A 19466-nucleotide genomic window follows, 5' to 3' on the forward strand; every position below is an offset into this window, starting at 1 on the left:
AAACTTCAGCCTACACTAGATCTACGGAACTCACTCGATACATATATATATTCAGAAAGAAGTACAGAGATGAAAACAATCGGCACGTATTTCACAATGAAAAAGTTGAAAGCAGACAAAAATGGAAGATGAAAGATTACTATTTCGGCATTTCAGTTAACTCTTTACTAAAAACCACATCCCTCCAAAATTCACATGCAAAACACGTGATTCCTCACACACCCAGGTGGATGGTGTTTACAAATGCTTGCAATAACATGCATTAGTTTACCAAGAGTGTCAAAAACAACTTCTGTTTTGCTTGAAGTAGATCTGATGAGTTACCAGTTTCTAGAGCCGTCAGCAACATTAAAGAGCAAAATTTACAAAAAATAATGTATTTATACTTCCTTTCTGCTGCCTGTGCAGAAGCTCACCATTAGACTAGTAACGTTTCCTAAAGGTTACAACTCATACACAGAAAATGCAGAAAGCAGATTTTCAACTCTCACTTAACCCAGTGAACTTGTATGTGCTTGACTTGATCAGAGCTCCCTTAAAAGTGAATCTTTCCATTGATCCAGTGGACTTTAGGACTGGTCCTCCGCATCACCATCCCCTTCCTACCAGTGAATATACAGCGACCGTGCCAATCGGATTTAAAGCGTGTATTTCACCCAAGGCTCTGGGTAAATGAAGTAGGAATTAGAACTACTTACCTGAAAGGCCTGTATACAAAAATCCTAGTCAGCAAAAAAATAGCATGTTAACCATTACAATGAAAAGACAAACTATAAGCATCTGCATAAAACCCAGGAAACTCCATACTTCTCTTCTTGATGCTGGTCCTCTTGGTCACTTAGTTCATCATCATCTACCATATGCCCAAATGGTTCAGAAGAAATTGATACCATATTAGAGAGGATAACTCTGCTATCACTGCTTCCTGTAAGGATCAGCTGATCATGAGAATGATTGTATCTGACATTCCAGACCCTAAAAAAATGAAATCAGAAAGAACAAGAAGCTATTTTAGGCAGGTAGTGCATCAATATTAAGTGATTTTTTTTTTTTTAAACAGAACTAAAAATTCATCTTTGACTTAAATGTTGTAAGTACACATAGAAGTGACATGCCTCATTCCAAAGACTGGTTTTTGTCATCTTCACCTGGCTTTTAAGCTTCCATGTCATCTGTTTTCTGTGAAGTGTCTTTAAAATTCAAGAAATAAGTTTGGAAAAAAAAAAATCCAAAGAACAAAACACACCATTCAGTGGTATTATTCCTTGAGGGTACATGCCAATTCATTGTTTAGTAAGTCAGATAAATATTTAAGTTCTAAATATAAAAATTTCCCCAAAGCAAAATACAGATTAGAAATAACCTGTTAAACAAAAAACTCACAACATTCTTACAGTAAAGTTTAAAATAGACCCTAAACCAAAAATAGGATTATATTTATCTTCAATTTCTACATTTTACATATCAAGTTAATACCAAATGTCTCATGGTTCTTGTTTTATTCTTTTTCTTTTAATCTTCTGGAAAAAAGTAAAAATGCTGCTTCTGTTAATTCACATCTTCATTCCCCTCAAAGTAGCTTCAGGGTCCAGATTTATTTTGCAAGAATTACTCCAACTGAAATTTTATAAAATACGAACCGCTCATCTTTTCTTAACCACTGAAGTCTGCAAATGTCAGACAAGATTCTCTCCTTGCTCCAGCCACAGGCCAGAGCTGTAGATACAGGCTCTAAATATTATCTCAGAGAATAAAATTACTCACTTGCATAAGCTGGCTTAAGGGCTATGAAGAGCATGAAGAAAGTCGGCCTGAATTATTGAGCATTGCAACCAATCGACAGTAGAAAGATAGATTGCAGCCGCTTTTCTGCACATCAGGTGCAGCAGATCAGGCACAATTTGGGAAGGCACACACCTGTGTCCCAGCTGGCCCCTAAAAGCCAAGTTCTGTGCTGTGCTTCTCAAAGGTGTACCCTATCTCCCAACAATGTTAATGACAGTTTCTTGCCAATTAGACTAACATTGTCTAAACTCTTAATTTACAATCACACAAGGAACATTCACATGTTGAAACCTTTCCTCTGTGCAGAAAAATGATTATTCACAATAGCATAAACATAGTTAGTTTGCATTGTTCCTAAACAGTAAAATAATTAGCTGAATAAATTACATAAGCCATCCACCCGCAAAACAGCATGCAGATAATTTGTTCTACCAGTGGGAATGCTCCTCTAGTGTCTTCACTGGTTCAGTGACATTTCTTGTGTCCCAGAATTTCACCTTGCAGTCATCACCACAGCTAGCCAGGTAGTACTGTTTATTGGGATTAAAGTCTAGGTCTCGTACCAGCTGTCCGTGTGCATTTTCTATGCAATATATCTGTCTGTAAAACACATTAAAAAAAATTAAATAGTCTATAAAAAGCTAACTGCACTCCACTGACAGGAATCTGTTTCCCTGGAAACTTGCGTAATCCCCTTAGCACCTGCAGACCTAGAGTTCCCAGTGCTAGTGCATAGTTTAGGGAAATCCCAGCTGTTAACAGCAGTGACTTGTATAGATTTCTCAGTTTGCTTTGGAGCTTTGCTCTTTCCTTGTTTGCATTAGGATCATCTGGAGCTAAAAGGAAACAGTTGTTCCAGATGATTCTAGCACAGCTCTCTAACAACTGTTATGAAATGTCTGCTACTAAACCACAACATTTTCAGGTAAGAGCTTCTCCATCCCTAAGTAGTTATACTAATTCTGTATTTATGGCATCTCGTTCTCCCTATATGAAAAGCTGAGATGCAAGGGATACAACAGATATGAACATTATTGCTCAGTTTGAACTTACCTTCTTGAGCTCTGGCATTTATCATTAATTTACCTGTGGCTCTTAAACTGCTCAGCCATGTGCATACTCATCCATCTGGACCACTTCAGAAAACATTTGTAGTACTGCTAACAACCTAGCATCCTTATTCAACACATCTACTGCTAACAACCTAGCATCCTTATTCAACACATCATGTTCCATCAGTTTGTCTCCCTACCTCGTCTCTTAAACTTGGGGGTTGGGGTTTGTTGGGGTTTTTTTGTTTTGTTTTCATTACTGCATTGCCAGCTTCCTCAAAAGCCTCCATCTGCCAAAGTGCTGGTTAGATTTGATAGTCTCCTACAATCCTCACTAGAACTTGTAAACACTTTGTGAGCTTTTTTCTTTTTTTAAAATGAAAAATGTTTCTCTTCAGAAACATTGACTAAAACTTTGTATTTCTTGCGCTGTACATACGGTTTCCTGTCAAGACCATATAGAGAAGTCTCTTGCTGTTAACACCTAACTACTAACACAAAGCAAAGTAGCTCCATAAGGAGAGATCCAAAGTATACCAGGCCTATACTAAGCCCTGTCCTGACAGCTATGGCAGTCACTTGGAATAAAGGACATTGCTTAGATATCCAACATCAACACTCTTCTTAACCTCTCAAACTCTGAGAATATCACTCAGGTATGCCTTTCTCCCAGGTATTCTGGGAGTCAAACTCAGTATTTCCTCTTAATTTCTTGAAATATCTTTAAGGCAAAATTTTTAAATGTCAAGCATGCTTGCAGCAATAGAACACTTCTTCCATCCTTTATGTCACCTTTCACTTCTTTTTTGCACTTCTTATATTGCTCATGGAGATATGCGTAAAAAGATGCTTAAAAAGAAATACCACTGTCCACCGTATATTCAGCAGTGCTTACCATAAAAACCTTTATCCCAATTTAACTATTATTCTGACCACTTGATCCCTTTCCTTCCCAAATATTCTTTCCTTTCACTCTATCAGCCTACCTACAGCAACAATATCCACACTGAATTTCCCAGTTACATTATAAGATTAAGGACAGACCACATGAACATTTTCTCCAGCTACTGGCTCCACCTTCTAATCATCATCATCTTCCATATTTTTTTTAGAATTTATTCTTGGAGTCTGAATTTTCCTGATACAATTCTCTCTCTAAATGCATTCATCTCAGTGTCTTGCCTTCTCTGCTTCACAAGCGCTTCTCTGATTAAGATTGCTTCCTAGTCTAGTCCAGGAGTCTTCCCACTAACCTCTTTTTTCTTCTCCTTCTTTATTTGCTATGTCCAAAATAACTTACTCCCTCTATTTTACAGCTATCATAACTGCACTCTTGTGGAAGTAGCTATTTCTAGCTATCTCTTTCGTATCTCTCTTTTCTTACTCTTTGCTGGTACAGCAGTTTTCTGTCCTTGATTTCTGCTGCCGCCTCCCCCCCCCCCATTTTTGGCTTCTTATACTGCCCTAGTTTATACTGCCCTGACTTTAAACTCCTACTTCTAGCCTAACTAGTCATTATTAAATATTCACATCACTCTAGACATATTACAGTGTAATTGCAGACAAGACTTATTCTTGCACGTATTTTTTATGTACACTGCAAACAGTTCTTCGGCATAGCCTAATACTTGTAAACTGGTTCAAGGACTATCTAACCTGAGCTTCACTCAGGTGGGGTTTGCTTTTGTTAACCAAGCTACCTTTCCATTGAGGACCTTGCTAATATCTGGACTACGTATCTTTCATAAAAGTTACTCAGAGTATTCATTCACGCAAGAGAGAGATGCTTTTTCTAATGAGACCGAGTATGAAGCAGACTTCACAATAGTTAACATTTTCTACAGAGAAACAGAGGCTTTAATCTTAAGTTCTGCATGTTATATGTTAAAAATAGGATGATTACAAAAACATTACAAAAGGTAGCTTTAAAAAAACCACCTCTCTCCTTTGACCTTTCTTTCCTCTCTTGTATGTTTCATTTAAAAGAGTCTTCATAAATGAAAGTATACTCATATATATGAAGGCAGATTTTTATGTATCCTTTTACAAGGCAAAGCACAGGACTTTCAAACCTGATGACAAGCATACAGGAAGTGAGTTTTAATTATTTCATTTGTATTTTTACCTTTTCTTTCTTAAATTAAATAAACCTTTTCGGCAAAAACACACAAAGTTGGCAAACAAGGGGATTTATTACTACACCCCTGAGCTGGCAGGAACCATAGAACTAAATTTAAAGTCATCCCCCTTTAAGGCAACAAAAGTTATTACAAGACATCAGTCTTCTCGGTTTAGTGATAAATTACTATGTGCTAAGGGGATAAAGCGTATCTTAAAAAAGCTTGCACAGGCTTTAGTAGTCATGGCAACAGATGTGCACAACATCACTCCTTTGCTTATCAAAATCACAACTGAGCAGGGAGGAAAACACCTTATTAGGTATATTCAAAGCTTAATTGATTTGGTTATGATTGTGATAGATTCAGTAGTTTCATATAACTAGCATATTACAATCTTTAATATAGTATGCTATTTGTTAAAAATCAGAAAAGTAAGAAGCAAACTTAACCTGTGAATTACCTTCAGAGAATAAAGGTACCTTTAAATAGTATGCTGTGAAGACAGTTCATAGCATAGTCAGGACTGTTGTTAAATCATTTTCAGATTGAATTACAGAACAGCTTCGTTCAGGTAATGCCTATGTATTGAACAAATCATCTTCAGACTAGTACACAGTTCAGTAAAACTCAATATACAAGTTACAATTGAAGCTGAGGAGGAAAAAACAGAGAAAACCCTTTACTAAATTGTAAATATATCAGCTATGCAAGCTCAACCATTCCTTTTATAAGTGATAGCTTTGCCACATTTCTAATCTTAAAAAAAAAAGAAAAAAAAAATTATGTTAGGAGCAATAAAAAAATGTATCTCCAAAGGAGATTGTTTTCTTTGAGAACAAGACTGCAATTTCTTATTACCTCATGCTTCGTGTATCCCATCCTCGAACAGTGGTATCATTGGCTGTTGCAATCTGTGTACAATTGTGGTGTGGACTCCATCTTCCAGAAGTAAATTTTAATTGTCCTTTCCCTTCCAAGGCTGCAGAACTAGAGAGCTAAAATAATGAAACAGAGCTGGCAATGTTTCTAAATGTAATGCTAAAATGAAATTAGTTCTACTGAAGAGAAAAACTGCAAAATAGCCTATTGTTCCAAGTGTAACAGACTACCAAAATCCTAAAATTAAAAATATAGAAAAAAAAAAGCTACAGCTGATTTTGTATCTCACAAAGTAATTTTTACAAAGGCTTACATAATGTATTCAGAAATATTAGAAGTACTGTACTCCTTAATAAACTAAACAGTTTCAGATCATGTGTTGAAACAATACACAGACAATATGGGCACATTGCACAGATTAGTAGCTGCCTCAGACAAATAAACACATGCATTTAGTTTCATGAACAGTCTTACAAGACTGTTTTTCCATGTCAAAATGCCAAATTTTATTTGTAGGAACAGAATTATAGTGTCAAAGACTCTTCAATAAATGTATAGCAGCTTTTAAAAAATAATAAAAAAAATAATCAAGGCTTAGGTGCCCATGTCATAACATACATGCCTATTAAACTAACAGCAGGTACTAGATCACAAATTTACAATCTATGAGAATTAAAGGTTTCAGTTCCAAAACCAGGCTTGCATGTCACTGAGCAGACAGCTCTGCATCTCCACAGTTAATGAAAAGAAGGTACAAAGTAGTCAACTTTCTCTTTCAAGTTGTACAAATTATCCTCCAATTTCATGTGAACATGGGAAAGATGGAGGTGCAGACCGTGCAAATGATTTTACTTCCAATCACTTACTGAAACTGATTGTTTAATATCTAAAGGAGCGCAGAGGAATCAAAATACTTGCATTTTAATTAGATACAAAATCTATACAAATTTCAAGCATCTAGGAAGACTTAGTCATCTTTCACACAATGTTCATATTTCAAAATGTTTCATTAATAAGTATTTCACAAAAGCAGATTAATGCACTGGATTGCATTGGATCCCTTTACCTAAATCCTAACACATCATAAATGTTCTATTAAATAGAAGAATAGAAGAAATATTACACTTTGATGGATGAAAATGACTAAAACATACATATTGCTTACGTAAACTTTAACTGACATCCTGTCAATACAAGACTGCTTAAATCTATTTACATATGGTACCAATGTCCATTTTGGTATTTTACTAACTTCTACTATTACAGTTCCATCAAGAGTATTGTATTTATTTAGCATTCAGATTAACAATCTAGAAATTACAATTCCTCTATCACTGAAGTCTATGCTACCTAAGATGTGTTGTCTTCCAAAAAATTTTTTAGATTTTTTTTTTTTTTAAAGCACGTAGAATTCTCAGTATGCAAGATCATATATTGCTCATCTGTTAATGAGTGACATAACACTGTGGCAAAACCTACTCCTCTAGCACCATTCCTCCTCAAGTCCAAATACTGTCTGAAAGTCCTTCTACAACTTCCAGGTTATTAATATAAAGAAAAATACTGCACAGGACACTGGATGCAAGATAATAAAAGAAACCACACTGTTTATTTTTTGACACATACAAGAGTCCAGGCACAAGAGAATATGCAAAGATTGAGTGGGTCATTTCAAGAATTAAACTATATTTATTTAGTAAGCAGTCTTGGCCAAACAAAGTTCAGACTGTGGGGAGAGAAGGAAAGCAAATATTAACACCGACAATAAGATAGTACCAACAAAAAGAGTATTTCTTATCAGGTATTTCCAAGATCTGTAATCGAGACAGAAAGCATCACATATCCAAAATATGACTCAGGGCAGAAGGTCTTTGTCAGCAGTAGAAAATACTTTCTTCAACATTCCAGTCATTTTTTTGTTTATTTTTTTTAAGTCTTCATTTCAACTTTTATCATGTAAACTATTACAAAAAGATGACAACTTTTTTTTTTTCAAACAAAAGTTTAGTGGTGAGGCCAGCACATGCATCCTGCGCTATTTCTTAACAACACATATGAAAAAAATCACATACATGTCAGATTGGTCAAGTCATCCTTGCCTTTCCAAGCAATTCTTAAGTACTTGCAGGAATTAAATTACATCTTTCCTCATATGGATGTCCAACTATGTATACAGCCAAGTTCCAAATCAACTCATGGCAGACTTCTGTTAAAATGAAATCCCAGAAGTTACTGAGTAAGACTTTGGTCAATGTTCTTCTGCACGTCTTCTGTGAACCTGAAAGCAACTGCATGGATTTAAAGGACAGCTAAGAGGTAAGGGAGGGAAATTTTCAGAGAATCACAGAATCATCTAGGTTGGAAAAGACCTTGAAAATCATCTAGTCCAACCATTAACCTAACACTGACAGTTCCCAACTACACCATATCCCTAAGCGCTATGTCGACCCTACTCTTAAACACCTCCAGGGATGGGGACTCCACCACCTCCCTGGGCAGCCCATTCCAACACCTAACAACCCATTCTGTAAAGAAATACTTCCTAATATCAAGTCTAAACCTTCCCTGGTGCAACTTGAGGCCATTCCCTCTTGTCCTATCGCTTGTTACTTGGTTAAAGAGGCTCATCCCCAGTTCTCTGCAACCTCCTTTCAGGTAGTTGTAGAGGGCGATGAGGTCTCCCCTCAGCCTCCTCTTCTCCAGACTAAACAACCCCAGTTCCCTCAGTCACTCCTCGTACGACATGTGCTCCAGACCCTTCACCAGCTTCGTTGCCCTTCTTTGGACACGCTCGAGTAATTCAATGTCCTTTTTGTAGTGAGGGGCCCAAAACTGAACACAGTAATCGAGGTGCGGCCTCACCAGTGCCGAGTACAGGGGCAAGATCCCTTCCCTGTCCCTCCTGGCCACGCTATTGCTGATGCAAGCCAGGATACCATTGGCCTTCTTGGCCACCTGGGCACACTGCTGGCTCATGTTCAGCCGGCTGTCAATCAACACCCCCAGGTCCCTCTCTGACTGGCAGCTCTCCAGCCACTCCTCCCCAAGCCTGTAGCGCTGCTGGGGGTTGTTGTGGCCAAAGTGCAGCACCCAGCATTTGGTCTTATTGAAACTCCTACAGTTGGCCTTAGCCCATCGCGCCAGCCTGTCCAGATCTCTCTGCAGAGCCTCCCTACTCTTGAGCAGATCAACACTCCCACCCAACTTGGTGTCCTCTGCAAACTTACTGAGGGTGCACTCAATCCCCTCATCTAGATCATCAATAAAGATGTTAAACAGGAGTGGCCCCAAAACCGAGCCCTGGGGGACACCACTCGTGACCGGTCGCCAACTGGATTTAACTCCGTTCACCACAACTCTTTGGGCCCGGCCATCCAGCCAGTTTTTCACCCAGCGAAGCGTGTGCCCATCCAAGCCATGAGCAGCCAGTTTCACCAGGAGAATGCTCTGAGAAACGGTGTCAAAGGCCTTACTAAAGGCCTACTAAAGGTAGACAACATCCACAGCCTTTCCCTCATCCAATAAGCAGGTCGCCCTGTTGTAGGAGGAGATCAGGTTTTCATACATAAAGAAGAAATCCTCATGTAACAGAAGGAAGTCTGCAATTTTCCTTTCTGGAAATCCAAGAAATGAGCTTAAAGGAAACAAAACTAGTCATTTGGAATCACAAATGCCTGTTCAAAAAAACCCTTTAGCTTTAGTTTTAATTCATGCCTAAATATACAGACACGTAAGCAAGTTTTCTTGAACTCTTCCTTCCACTTCTTTTAAGGCAGAAAAGTTGACTACAGAAGGAAAACATGAGAAAGGCATAGTTTAGACATCCATCTCACATGAGGATTTGGATTTGTGCTATCCAGAAGATGAAGACATGCAGCTCTGATGGCATCACTGGATACCGAAGGAAAACAATTCATGGCAATATTTTATAAACTCAAAATGTGACTTACAGTAAGGAAAAAGAAATCAAAGGAAGTGATTAAGATCCCATGTCTACTTTTAGATCACAGAATTAGGTATTGTTTTTGCATTGTGCAAGGATGACACATTGACTTTAGAAAAAAGTCTGGACGAAACAAAATCTTGAACAGTGTAAAATGGTATTGAGAATATTGATGGATTTAACATTGTTTCTAAGTGCTTAAGTGGATCAGTGCCTAAAGCTAGCGATATAAGAACAATAATAATGATATTATACTACAATTGCATGAGAGCAATGATTTCAAGTAAAAATAAAAGGTTCTGAAAAAAATTAAGCAATGCAGTATGATCGAAATAGAGATGTCTATGTTATTCTCAATGAAGGACGGGGTTTTACAAAAGCAAAGTATCTGAATATAAAAAATTCTATCCTAGCTTTGAAAGACTAATTTCTGTGTGTTCGAATGAAAATTTCAATTACTCCAACTTATTTTTACGAAAACATCACTAAGATCTGAGATGCCTCTTTTTCTGCTTCAAATTTTGATCTCATAAGGACTGATTTGGAAAGAGGAAAGGACAGGCAGTATCCTTAAAAAAAAAAAAAACACAAACTGTAAACAACACATTAACCTCTAGAGAGTACAGAAGTTATCTAGAAAAACCACAAGCAGCACGGAGACAGTGAACCAGTTGTTCATGTTCTTTTCCAAAAAAAGAGCTATGGGCCATCCGAAGCCTGTAGGGAGTCAGATTCAACAGCAAACAAAAGAAAGTGGTTCTCCACTCGATGGACTCCTTGACAAAAGACACTTGAATACATAAAGCTTACTTATGTCCAAGAACACAATAAGAAAGTACTTGTAAAAAAGACCTATGGAGGATTACACTAATTAGACTGAGTGTTAAGGGTAAAGGACCCAATACATTTGCTCCACTGGACTCTTCCTTGGAGTCTACAATGGCTGCTGTTTCAAGCACAATACTGGGGCTGGATGGACTCGGGTATGGACCAGCATAACCATTCTTAGAACTGAGAAGCATGAAGCAGATGAGTGGCCAAATTTATCAATTTTTCTCCTGAGGTGGCTGACGGGGCTGTACTTTTCTTCTCTCACAAAATATGAAAAACAACGGTAGAGGACCAGTTCTAAAGTTCTCTAAACTTCTGGATGAAATGGTAACTGGAAACTGGTAACTGGAAACATGTAGTTTTGTTCCCTCACTACACTGTATCTTCATCTAATAAAGAAGTTTTTATAGTTTTTATATGCACAACTTGGGTTTGTTTTTCTTTTTTTTTTTTTTTTTTTTTTTTTTTTGGTTAATGTATGAACTGAATCTAAGGTAGAAAAACTAAAAAACTAAAAATCAATAATTATGTCACGCATTTGGAAGGTCACTTGTTTCCCTCAAACTTTAACACAAAGCATTAGAAAACATCTCCCAAGAACAAAATATTTTGAAAACAGAGAATGTTCTAATGCTCTAATTTGATTAATTTTGAGTTTCATATAACATCTTTCTAGATAACTAAAAAAGTACCAAATTAAAGTAAATGCTACATTTCTTAGTATACATAAATGATTACCAGTGAGACTCAAGCAATGTTCTCATAAGGAAACAAAGGCTAGAATAAAAATGTTAAAAATATGAAGTTTTCGTTTCTGTTAATTAAAATCAATCCACTTAGTAGAGTGCAATATTAGCCCACAGATTAGCACCTTAGTTTCAGAATTTTCTCATTTGCAAAAACTGGATTATCAGTCATTACATAGGGAGAGCAAAAGATGCAAATTTCTATGTAAAGCTTAACAACTGCAGCAATCTACTAAATATTTATCGATAGATTGATACCCTGTATTTTCTTTAAGGAAATTACTTTGTTTTCCTTTCTTGACAAAAATGGTCATTACAATTTGAAGTACACAAAACATATTGTTGGGGTTTTTTTAACACTTAGAAATTATTTGAAATACAAAAAAAAAAAAAAAAGTAACTCTTCTTGTCTCCTGAACCATCTTACAATCATTTGCCTTTTCAAATAGCCTCATCATACTGGCAGCTCAGAGTCATTCTCAGAGTAGCTAAATAACAGAATCTACAACACAAGATCTACAGAATCTACAAGAACACAAGAATCTACAACAACAGCAAGAACATATTTTTATTTCTTAAACACAAGTTGTGTGCTTTATACTACAAAAAGGAAACTAAACATCAAGTTCACCCTCTGAAATATCTTGTTATTCCTATATACTGATGATGCATTCCAAGTTTCTACTATCAACAGTTTTCATCATTTCACTCCTACTTCTATGCTATAGTTAAGGAGGCCATTAAACAAAATTGATGCCAACACCAACTCTTTGAGAGCTAGTCTTCTATCTTCCTTCTGACACAGTAATTTCTCTTTCATTTTTCTTCAGACAGTTTTTTGCCCTCCTTTAATTAATCTATATTTAATCTAGTTGCAGTAATTATGGGGCACTCTACAAAGTTCTCCTTTAAAGTCCACAACGTATTTCCTGCCTTGAGGAACAGCAGCCATCTTGCCAAGAAAGCATCTCATGCTTATTCCTAACATCCTCCTACATTTGGATATGTTACTTTCATCCAGATAGACTGTGAAATCTTCCCCACAAGATCTTCCATCTTGCCTGGAATGCCACTGCCAGATATCTTCTGTTGTTCTGAATTAAGATCACCTATACATTAAATGCTACTAAAGAATCCAGATTGGACAAGAAATCTAAAAGGAATCTAATTAATCATTTGGATAAAAATGATCAAAAGCACACCTCTACCCTCCCCTTCGTGAAAACATAATGCAAACATAACAATATCTGTATTTTAACATCTCCATTCCATCCTGTTGCACTCATCTGTCATTCCAAACACACTGCATTTACCCCAAGGAAGAGTTCTGGTGATTTGGTGACATCTAACCTAAAGTCTGTGTACAGAAATATTAACTGTCATCTTTTCAGAAGAATCTACCCAGACCTTGTGGATTGGTTGGGCTTCTCTTGGGTTCAGCTAATGATTATAAATGGCAAAGAATAGCTAATTTAATTGCAAAAGGTAATGATGCAGTGAGCATAAGATTAGTTTCACCCCAGAAGGTAATGTCCTCAAAACAATAACAAAGGGAGTGATCAAAAGGACAGGAGAAGCTTGTCTTAATGCAAATACACGTAAATATTTTGTATTAAATACTGTAATGAAGAAACAAGTTAGCAAAAAAAGTTGAAAGGGGAAAAAAAAATGCCGCAAACCCACAGAACTGTATAGTAAGTTATGGTTAGTTAATATTTCTTATGGCAGGTTGACCAGATAATTCAGCGAATGAACACACCTGTAATTTTATTACAAAGCAGCTCTGAAAAAAATGGGAACCCTAAAATTCTTCAGGCTAATTCTAATTAAACAGTGCGACTTGTAACTCCCAGGCAGATAGAGTAGATGAACCCAATAAAAGATTCTGAAGTTTTGATCAGTGTAGACAAGCAGAAATTTTGGTGTATGCAAAATTTTAAAAACACAAATATCTTCAGTTTTTCACCAGTACTACATCCAAGTTTTAGATTAACTTTTTCACAAACATAAAAGTCCATAAAGAGTAGCATTGGGTTTACCTCTTGCCATTATAATTAATATTCCCTATAATGCATACCTATCCAAAACCAAAGCAACTGAAATGTGTTCTTAAAATATGAAGACCAGTGCTGCACCAGTGTAATTAATACCTCCTTACTTCTATTACCTGATACAGATACAGTGGACCAGATCCTACTTTTAGTTAATGATGATGATGTCATTCAATTTGAACACCATCATGTTTTTGACAAAAAGGGAAAAAATTCAAACACACTGGCATTATTATTATCTTAATTCTAGGCTGTGGATTTATTCAGTTAAAATAATGTATTCACACACAGAGGTACATGTTTTTTTCACTTACAAGTCTACAGCAACAGGAGTATTTTGTAAAGACTTTTTCCCCCTCAACAGTCCCTACAGAATATGCAAGTTTACTAGTTACTGTGTTGCCACTGTTTGCTAGAATCAAATAGCATGGTAGGTGGTAAGACATCAGTGGCTAAGACAGGCCAAAGATGGTCAACCTTTTATCCCAATGAGCAATAAATACGATGTCTCCTTTCATTTAAATAATCTCTCTGTGTATTCTTATATAAAGCAAATGTGGACATTCTGGCAAGGATTTTCTACACAGCACCGACAGACACCTTAGGAACTATGAACAGTTTCCATGGCCTCTCTTCAGAAACCCCTCCCCTCTTTTTTTTTTTTTTAAAAAAAAAAAACATACATGCCCCATTTTTAATGCTTTTAAGAGTTGATTTTTTTTGCCGTAGGCTGTTCTATAGCTGTTTTCAAGGCCAAAAAAGTTCTTTTTATTAATACCCCAGAAAACTGTGTTTTACTGACCAAAAAGCATTAAAATACAAATCATGTGCTTTTTAGGGTTACAACATATTTTGCATTCAACAATCCCTTATAAACAGGATATGCGCAGAAAGAAATTTCACCAACAGCTTATTGGCCTATAAACACTTCTTGTACATGGTGATAACCAAATGGAAAATATATTTATTGCTTACCCCTATCAACGTTGTCTTTTAACCAACCTGTTCTCACAGATTTCTCTCTCACGTTCTAAATACTACGGCAGCAAAAGGTGGGTAGAGTGTTACATTTTTTTTTGTTTTTGCTTGTTTGGGTTTGTTTTTTAAACAGAAAGCCATCTCAGTAATGAAACATTTCTTTTTCCTCATTGCTTCCTGTAACTGTCAGTCCTACACAATTTTCTGCAAATATAGAATTGCTACAGAGTAACAGTTATTGTTTTTCAGCCTTCTAACAGTGAGTTAATCTCTTAGGAAGGAGGTAATTTTCAAATATTTCAGAAATACACAACAATTGCTTCTAGGCCTGAAAAAGCCTATGATACTGGATTTTAGGTTGTCATCATTTTGATTACTAAGAAGTCTATGGTAGGCATTTTAAGAGATGCTCATGCTTTCCTCTTGTTCAGGTAGGCTCTGGTTAACTCAGGAACCAAAAGACATGTTTGAGACAAATTTGTGGCAGACAAAAATTCAACAGGAATGCAACAATACCAGTCATAGAAGAGATTCACCTGGCTTAAGATTTAGATGCCTGGAGGTATGTTTTCTGAGAGTCAAGTTTCCATGGACTCTCAGTATTAATCTTCACTTTAAAAGCAGTCACTGACTCAGTGACGAAGCAAATACCATCTAAGAGTAACTCAGAATTGTTGGAGCAGAAGACTGATAATGGTAAACAGTTATTTCCAGGTAAAATTTTAATCACAACCAATTCTAATCTACAGCGCACTGACATGAGATATTAGATTATTTTAGACAGAAATATAGAGAATCAGTCAAATTCTGTATCAGGTCTCCTGAGAGCCTAACTGTAAAATCTAAATGACACTCCTAATTTATGCAAACTAAGATTTTTAACAAACACTTGAAAATGCTCCTATCTGAACATGTCAGTCAAGACTTGATAGTTTTCATAGTTTTAGCTTCATTAGATAAAGCAGGTTTTTATGATGCAGAATTTCACTTTTGTTTTTTCTTGTTTCCTTTTATCAAATATAAGCTTATAACAAACGTCACAGGTTAAATCCCCTTAGTTCTTTTATCACTTACTTTGCTTTCTGAAGACTTTATTTTGCTATCAATATTTGGCATATTTTAAAAGTAACAGAATAAAAGATATTCTGTGTAAGGAACACTAACTGAAATACTGAAGGGATCAGCAAGCTGAATATTGCTTTGAGGACAGGAATACTGATTTCAAAATCATACCGAAATTACATAGTTTGGTGAAGAGTCTAGTCCTCTCCAAAATTATGCAGATCACAATTCTAGCAATGGAAAGAAAAGAAAATGGAAGTCATAGTTACATTCACAAATATTTGTGTGACGGAGTGAAGAGGTTAGTTCTGAGGAAAGGAATAGTAAAAGGAAGACACAACATGCAAGATTTTAGTAAATACATCCCAAGCAAAATAAAATGAGATAAAAAAATGAAGAACTTGGCATTCATTACAAGATTCCCACACATACAAAGAGACTGGTAACACACTGGACAGCATTCCAAAGGAAATCATATTTCAGAGATTAGGAAGAAATTTGATACAGTTATGAAAGGGTGGTTGGGACAGTGGAAAAAAAACTAATTAACATTCAAAAAAACTTTAGCAAGAGATGACAGAGCTGCCCAAAGAGAGAAAGGGATAATGGTGAGTAGTCTAAAAGTCCTAGCACTTCAAGGAGGCATGAAGAGCTATAGCATGGAAGCAGCACCACCCTCAAAACTAGTTTTTCAAGAGGTTTAAAGAAGGCATTCAAAATAAGTCTGTGTGTTATGCAGGCATTAGAAAAGAAATACTGACTAATGCAGGAGTAATGCAAATCCAGTGGATACAATACCACAGACAAGCTCCTAGAGGTGAGCCTTCAGAAACTCTCAACATCAATTTGATAAAACCAAACACTACTTTGAAGAAGCCTTGGAAGGTAACATACCCCTAACTGAAGTTCCATGCAAAAAAATGCTGGCTTCGTCATCTAGTGAAGGAACCCAAAGGGCTTAATTATGAACATAAAGGATTAAACTATATTACATTACATTGACACTATGCAAAATCTAGCAAAACCGTAACAACTCAAGACATCATCTGTTTGCACACAGTTAGATGGTACAACAGGGAAGAGTTTATGGCTAAGCAACTGCCAGTTGAAAAATGTGATTCTGTAGCATCCAAGAAAAGAAACTAACCCTGAACTGAGGAATTCATTCAAGAACTGAAAACAGATCAACTTAATGTCCTTGACATAATCAGTTTCCATTTTTAAGGACAGACAGTGACCTAAATGACTCTATACAGAAACATTCAAAGACTTCTATATACAATCTATATCATTACACATAAATGAGCAAACTGTGCAAAACAAGCAAAGGTGGCATAATCAGACAGAAATCTATGCCAGTGACACCTTTTTATATATGTTCCTTAATAAGAAGATTTTAATGAGTGAAATAATCTGAACAGTGTAATAGTAATTTAATACTGAAAACTCAAAGCAGTGCATAGTATATAGAGAAATTTATATTATGCTTTTATGTACAACAATGGTTGCAAATTAGAGGGCTGCATGGTATTAACATGAGTTAATATTCTGTTATCTGAATTTAATAACCCTTGGCTTTACCGATCACCAATTTTTCCTTCATACATGTTTATCAAAGTAGCATTGCTTTATTTTAGATTATTCACTGTAAAATCGGTAGGAAAGTAAGGGGAAATCTAGAAAAATGAAAAATATTTAATCACTAGCAACAGATAAAAAATATTACTCTTAAACATTCCTATTCAAGACAACCAATAGAGTATTAATTTCCCCATTCGTGTTAAATGCAACAAGATATTTCTGAAGGAGTAGTTAGAGGATTAGCAAATTCTAGGCTAGTGGATGTTTGTACTATATTCAAGTATATCATGATTTGTTAAAAAAATTTCTTACCACAGCTGTGGATGAACTTTCCTGTAAATCCCACAATAATATGTTATTATCAGCCAGTGAAATAATCTTTTTACCATCTCCCATTGGTTCCCACATAACACTGTAAAACAGAAACAGAAAAGAAAGAAACAACCTAACATTAAAATCAATCAGAATTTGCACTAGGAAGCCATTTTAACTCTGTGAATCTAATCTATTCCAAAACATATTAAACGATATTCCTTATGGTTTCCTTCAGCTAAAACCTGTCCCATATTTTAAGTGCAAAATCTGCCATTAACTAGCAATCTAGCACATTTTACACATACTAGATGAACATTATCACAGCATCATTTACTTAAAAGCTATGTGATTCCAAACCTAGGCTTGCTTATGGAATCTTTTAGTCAGTGCTAATGCACACATCCTTTTCGAGTGCCCTTTGACATCCTGCCCAAATCTATCGCAAAAAGGAATGCCATCCAGTTTCCCTCGATGCTAGCCTAACTGTAAAAAGAGAGCTTTTTCAAATCCTTACTCCATTTGACATCCAATCTGCATCATATGGTGATCATGCAAAACAATGATTACGCCATTGTAGCAGTCATTCAGCATACATACACAGAAAAAAATGGAGACCTCGACACACTCACTTTCAAGTGCTTTACTGTGAAACCTCAAAGTTCTTCCTATGTAATGTCGTGCATCCCTTCTTAAAGATGCACCAAAAATCATAAGCCTCAGAGCTTTGATGCAAACCTCTTCCAGTTCAGCAGCTGTCATTATGACTCAACATATGCTTTTTACCTGTGATTCACCAGTTTCATGCAATACATGAAGGAATGCAAAAAAATCAGTCCTCATGTCTAGTTCTGTTTTGAGAAGCAGCATATTCAAGCCAGTCAGTATGGGCAGCGCAGGTAAATATATGCACTATAACCCTAATAAATTTGCTGGAGATAACACAGTAAGGTTAAAAGAATAACACTTTTCATTTGATGAGAATAGGCTTCCACACCCAACACTTCCTTGTAAGAATTGTGCAACTTCCCAATTATCTTATGGCTGCAACACAATATAGTTAAAGGCAGAGATCACAACTTTAGTAACAATAGCTACATGGAGAAATGTCTCCCCATCTCTAGAAAAAACCTTGTTACTCAAAGGCATTTGATGCGCTGCTCTCATCCTCAGTGCATATATGAAGTACCTCTTGAGGTTTGTCAACAGTCCATCACCAGACATAAGTTTAACAGTATGTTTAGCTTTTTGCATCAATCAATTCAGTAGCTGGATTGAAGAGATGAAAGGAGGTTGCATGAGTAGATGCAGCCTTGGGCAAGTGAGTCCAACATTAGGCAGCCACTAGCTACCTTCCTAACTAAGTGCTGCACACTATGCATGCTCCTATTTTATCCCCAATTTTTCATTACTCCTACCTTCCTAAGGCAGTGGGTATGACCTGGCTTGCCCTAGATCTAAGCTATGGAACATTACGTAATCTTATGGTATAAAACACAAGGAAAAGAAAATAGGAAGTTGCAGGTAATAGAAAGAAGTGACATAGTGTCATTTTTTCACACCATAAGTGAAACACAACCTTGGTTATTCTCAGCAGATATCTTCCTCTCAAAATCCTCTTGTTTCTCCTGTGAACAGTTTCATTGCTTTTTACTCTGCACAAGCAGATGACTGCACCCCTTTGCTGTTACAGAGAACCCAGACTATGCAGACAAAATAAAACTATGCCAAAAAAGAAAATTAACACCAAGTAAATGAAAAAGCTGGAACTATAACTAAAAGGGTGTGTTGGCTGACTGCTCCCACTGAACTTCTCCCTAAGGCAACAGAGCAGATAAAAGAAAGGGCTAGCTTCTGCATCTATCTTCTGCTGGAACCATAACCTTCATCCTTATTACACTGTCAATCCATGGAAATTAACTAATTCTAAAAGTTCATTTGTAATGAGCTGTTTTGCCAGTTGACGGGGTCAACAGAAAGGACACAGACACCAAGTTAAAAAGATAAGCTTATTTTACTTTAGTTTAAAGCAGCAGAAAGAATAAGCAAGGTAATGCACCCAATCATTACTACATAGAGTTAGCTATACTGATTAAGAAAGATACATCACCAATTGCCCTAATACT

The 19466-nt window shown here is 36.3% G+C and overlaps 1 protein-coding gene across 6 annotated transcripts in view; it reads right to left on the reverse strand.

Annotated features, from left to right (window-relative positions):
• The window catches only part of EIPR1 (EARP complex and GARP complex interacting protein 1), a 91500-nt gene that overhangs the window by 11658 nt on the left and 60376 nt on the right, over positions 1-19466 (reverse strand). For 4 of the 6 annotated variants that reach the window (XM_074819983.1, XM_074819985.1, XM_074819986.1 and 1 more), the window contains 4 exons: positions 17341-17440; positions 5816-5952; positions 2218-2385; positions 808-975 (listed from right to left, as the gene is read on the reverse strand). In XM_074819983.1, the coding sequence (XP_074676084.1) occupies positions 808-975; positions 2218-2385; positions 5816-5952; positions 17341-17440 (573 nt within the window). Of the gene's footprint in view, positions 1-807; positions 976-2217; positions 2386-5815; positions 5953-17340; positions 17441-18919; positions 19447-19466 lie in introns of those variants that run through there. The other 2 variants (XM_074819989.1, XM_074819984.1) reach the window with 2 other exon arrangements.

This window comes from Strix aluco, chromosome 3 (genome assembly GCF_031877795.1).
Source record: "Strix aluco isolate bStrAlu1 chromosome 3, bStrAlu1.hap1, whole genome shotgun sequence".
In the NCBI taxonomy this organism is placed as follows: domain Eukaryota; kingdom Metazoa; phylum Chordata; class Aves; order Strigiformes; family Strigidae; genus Strix; species Strix aluco.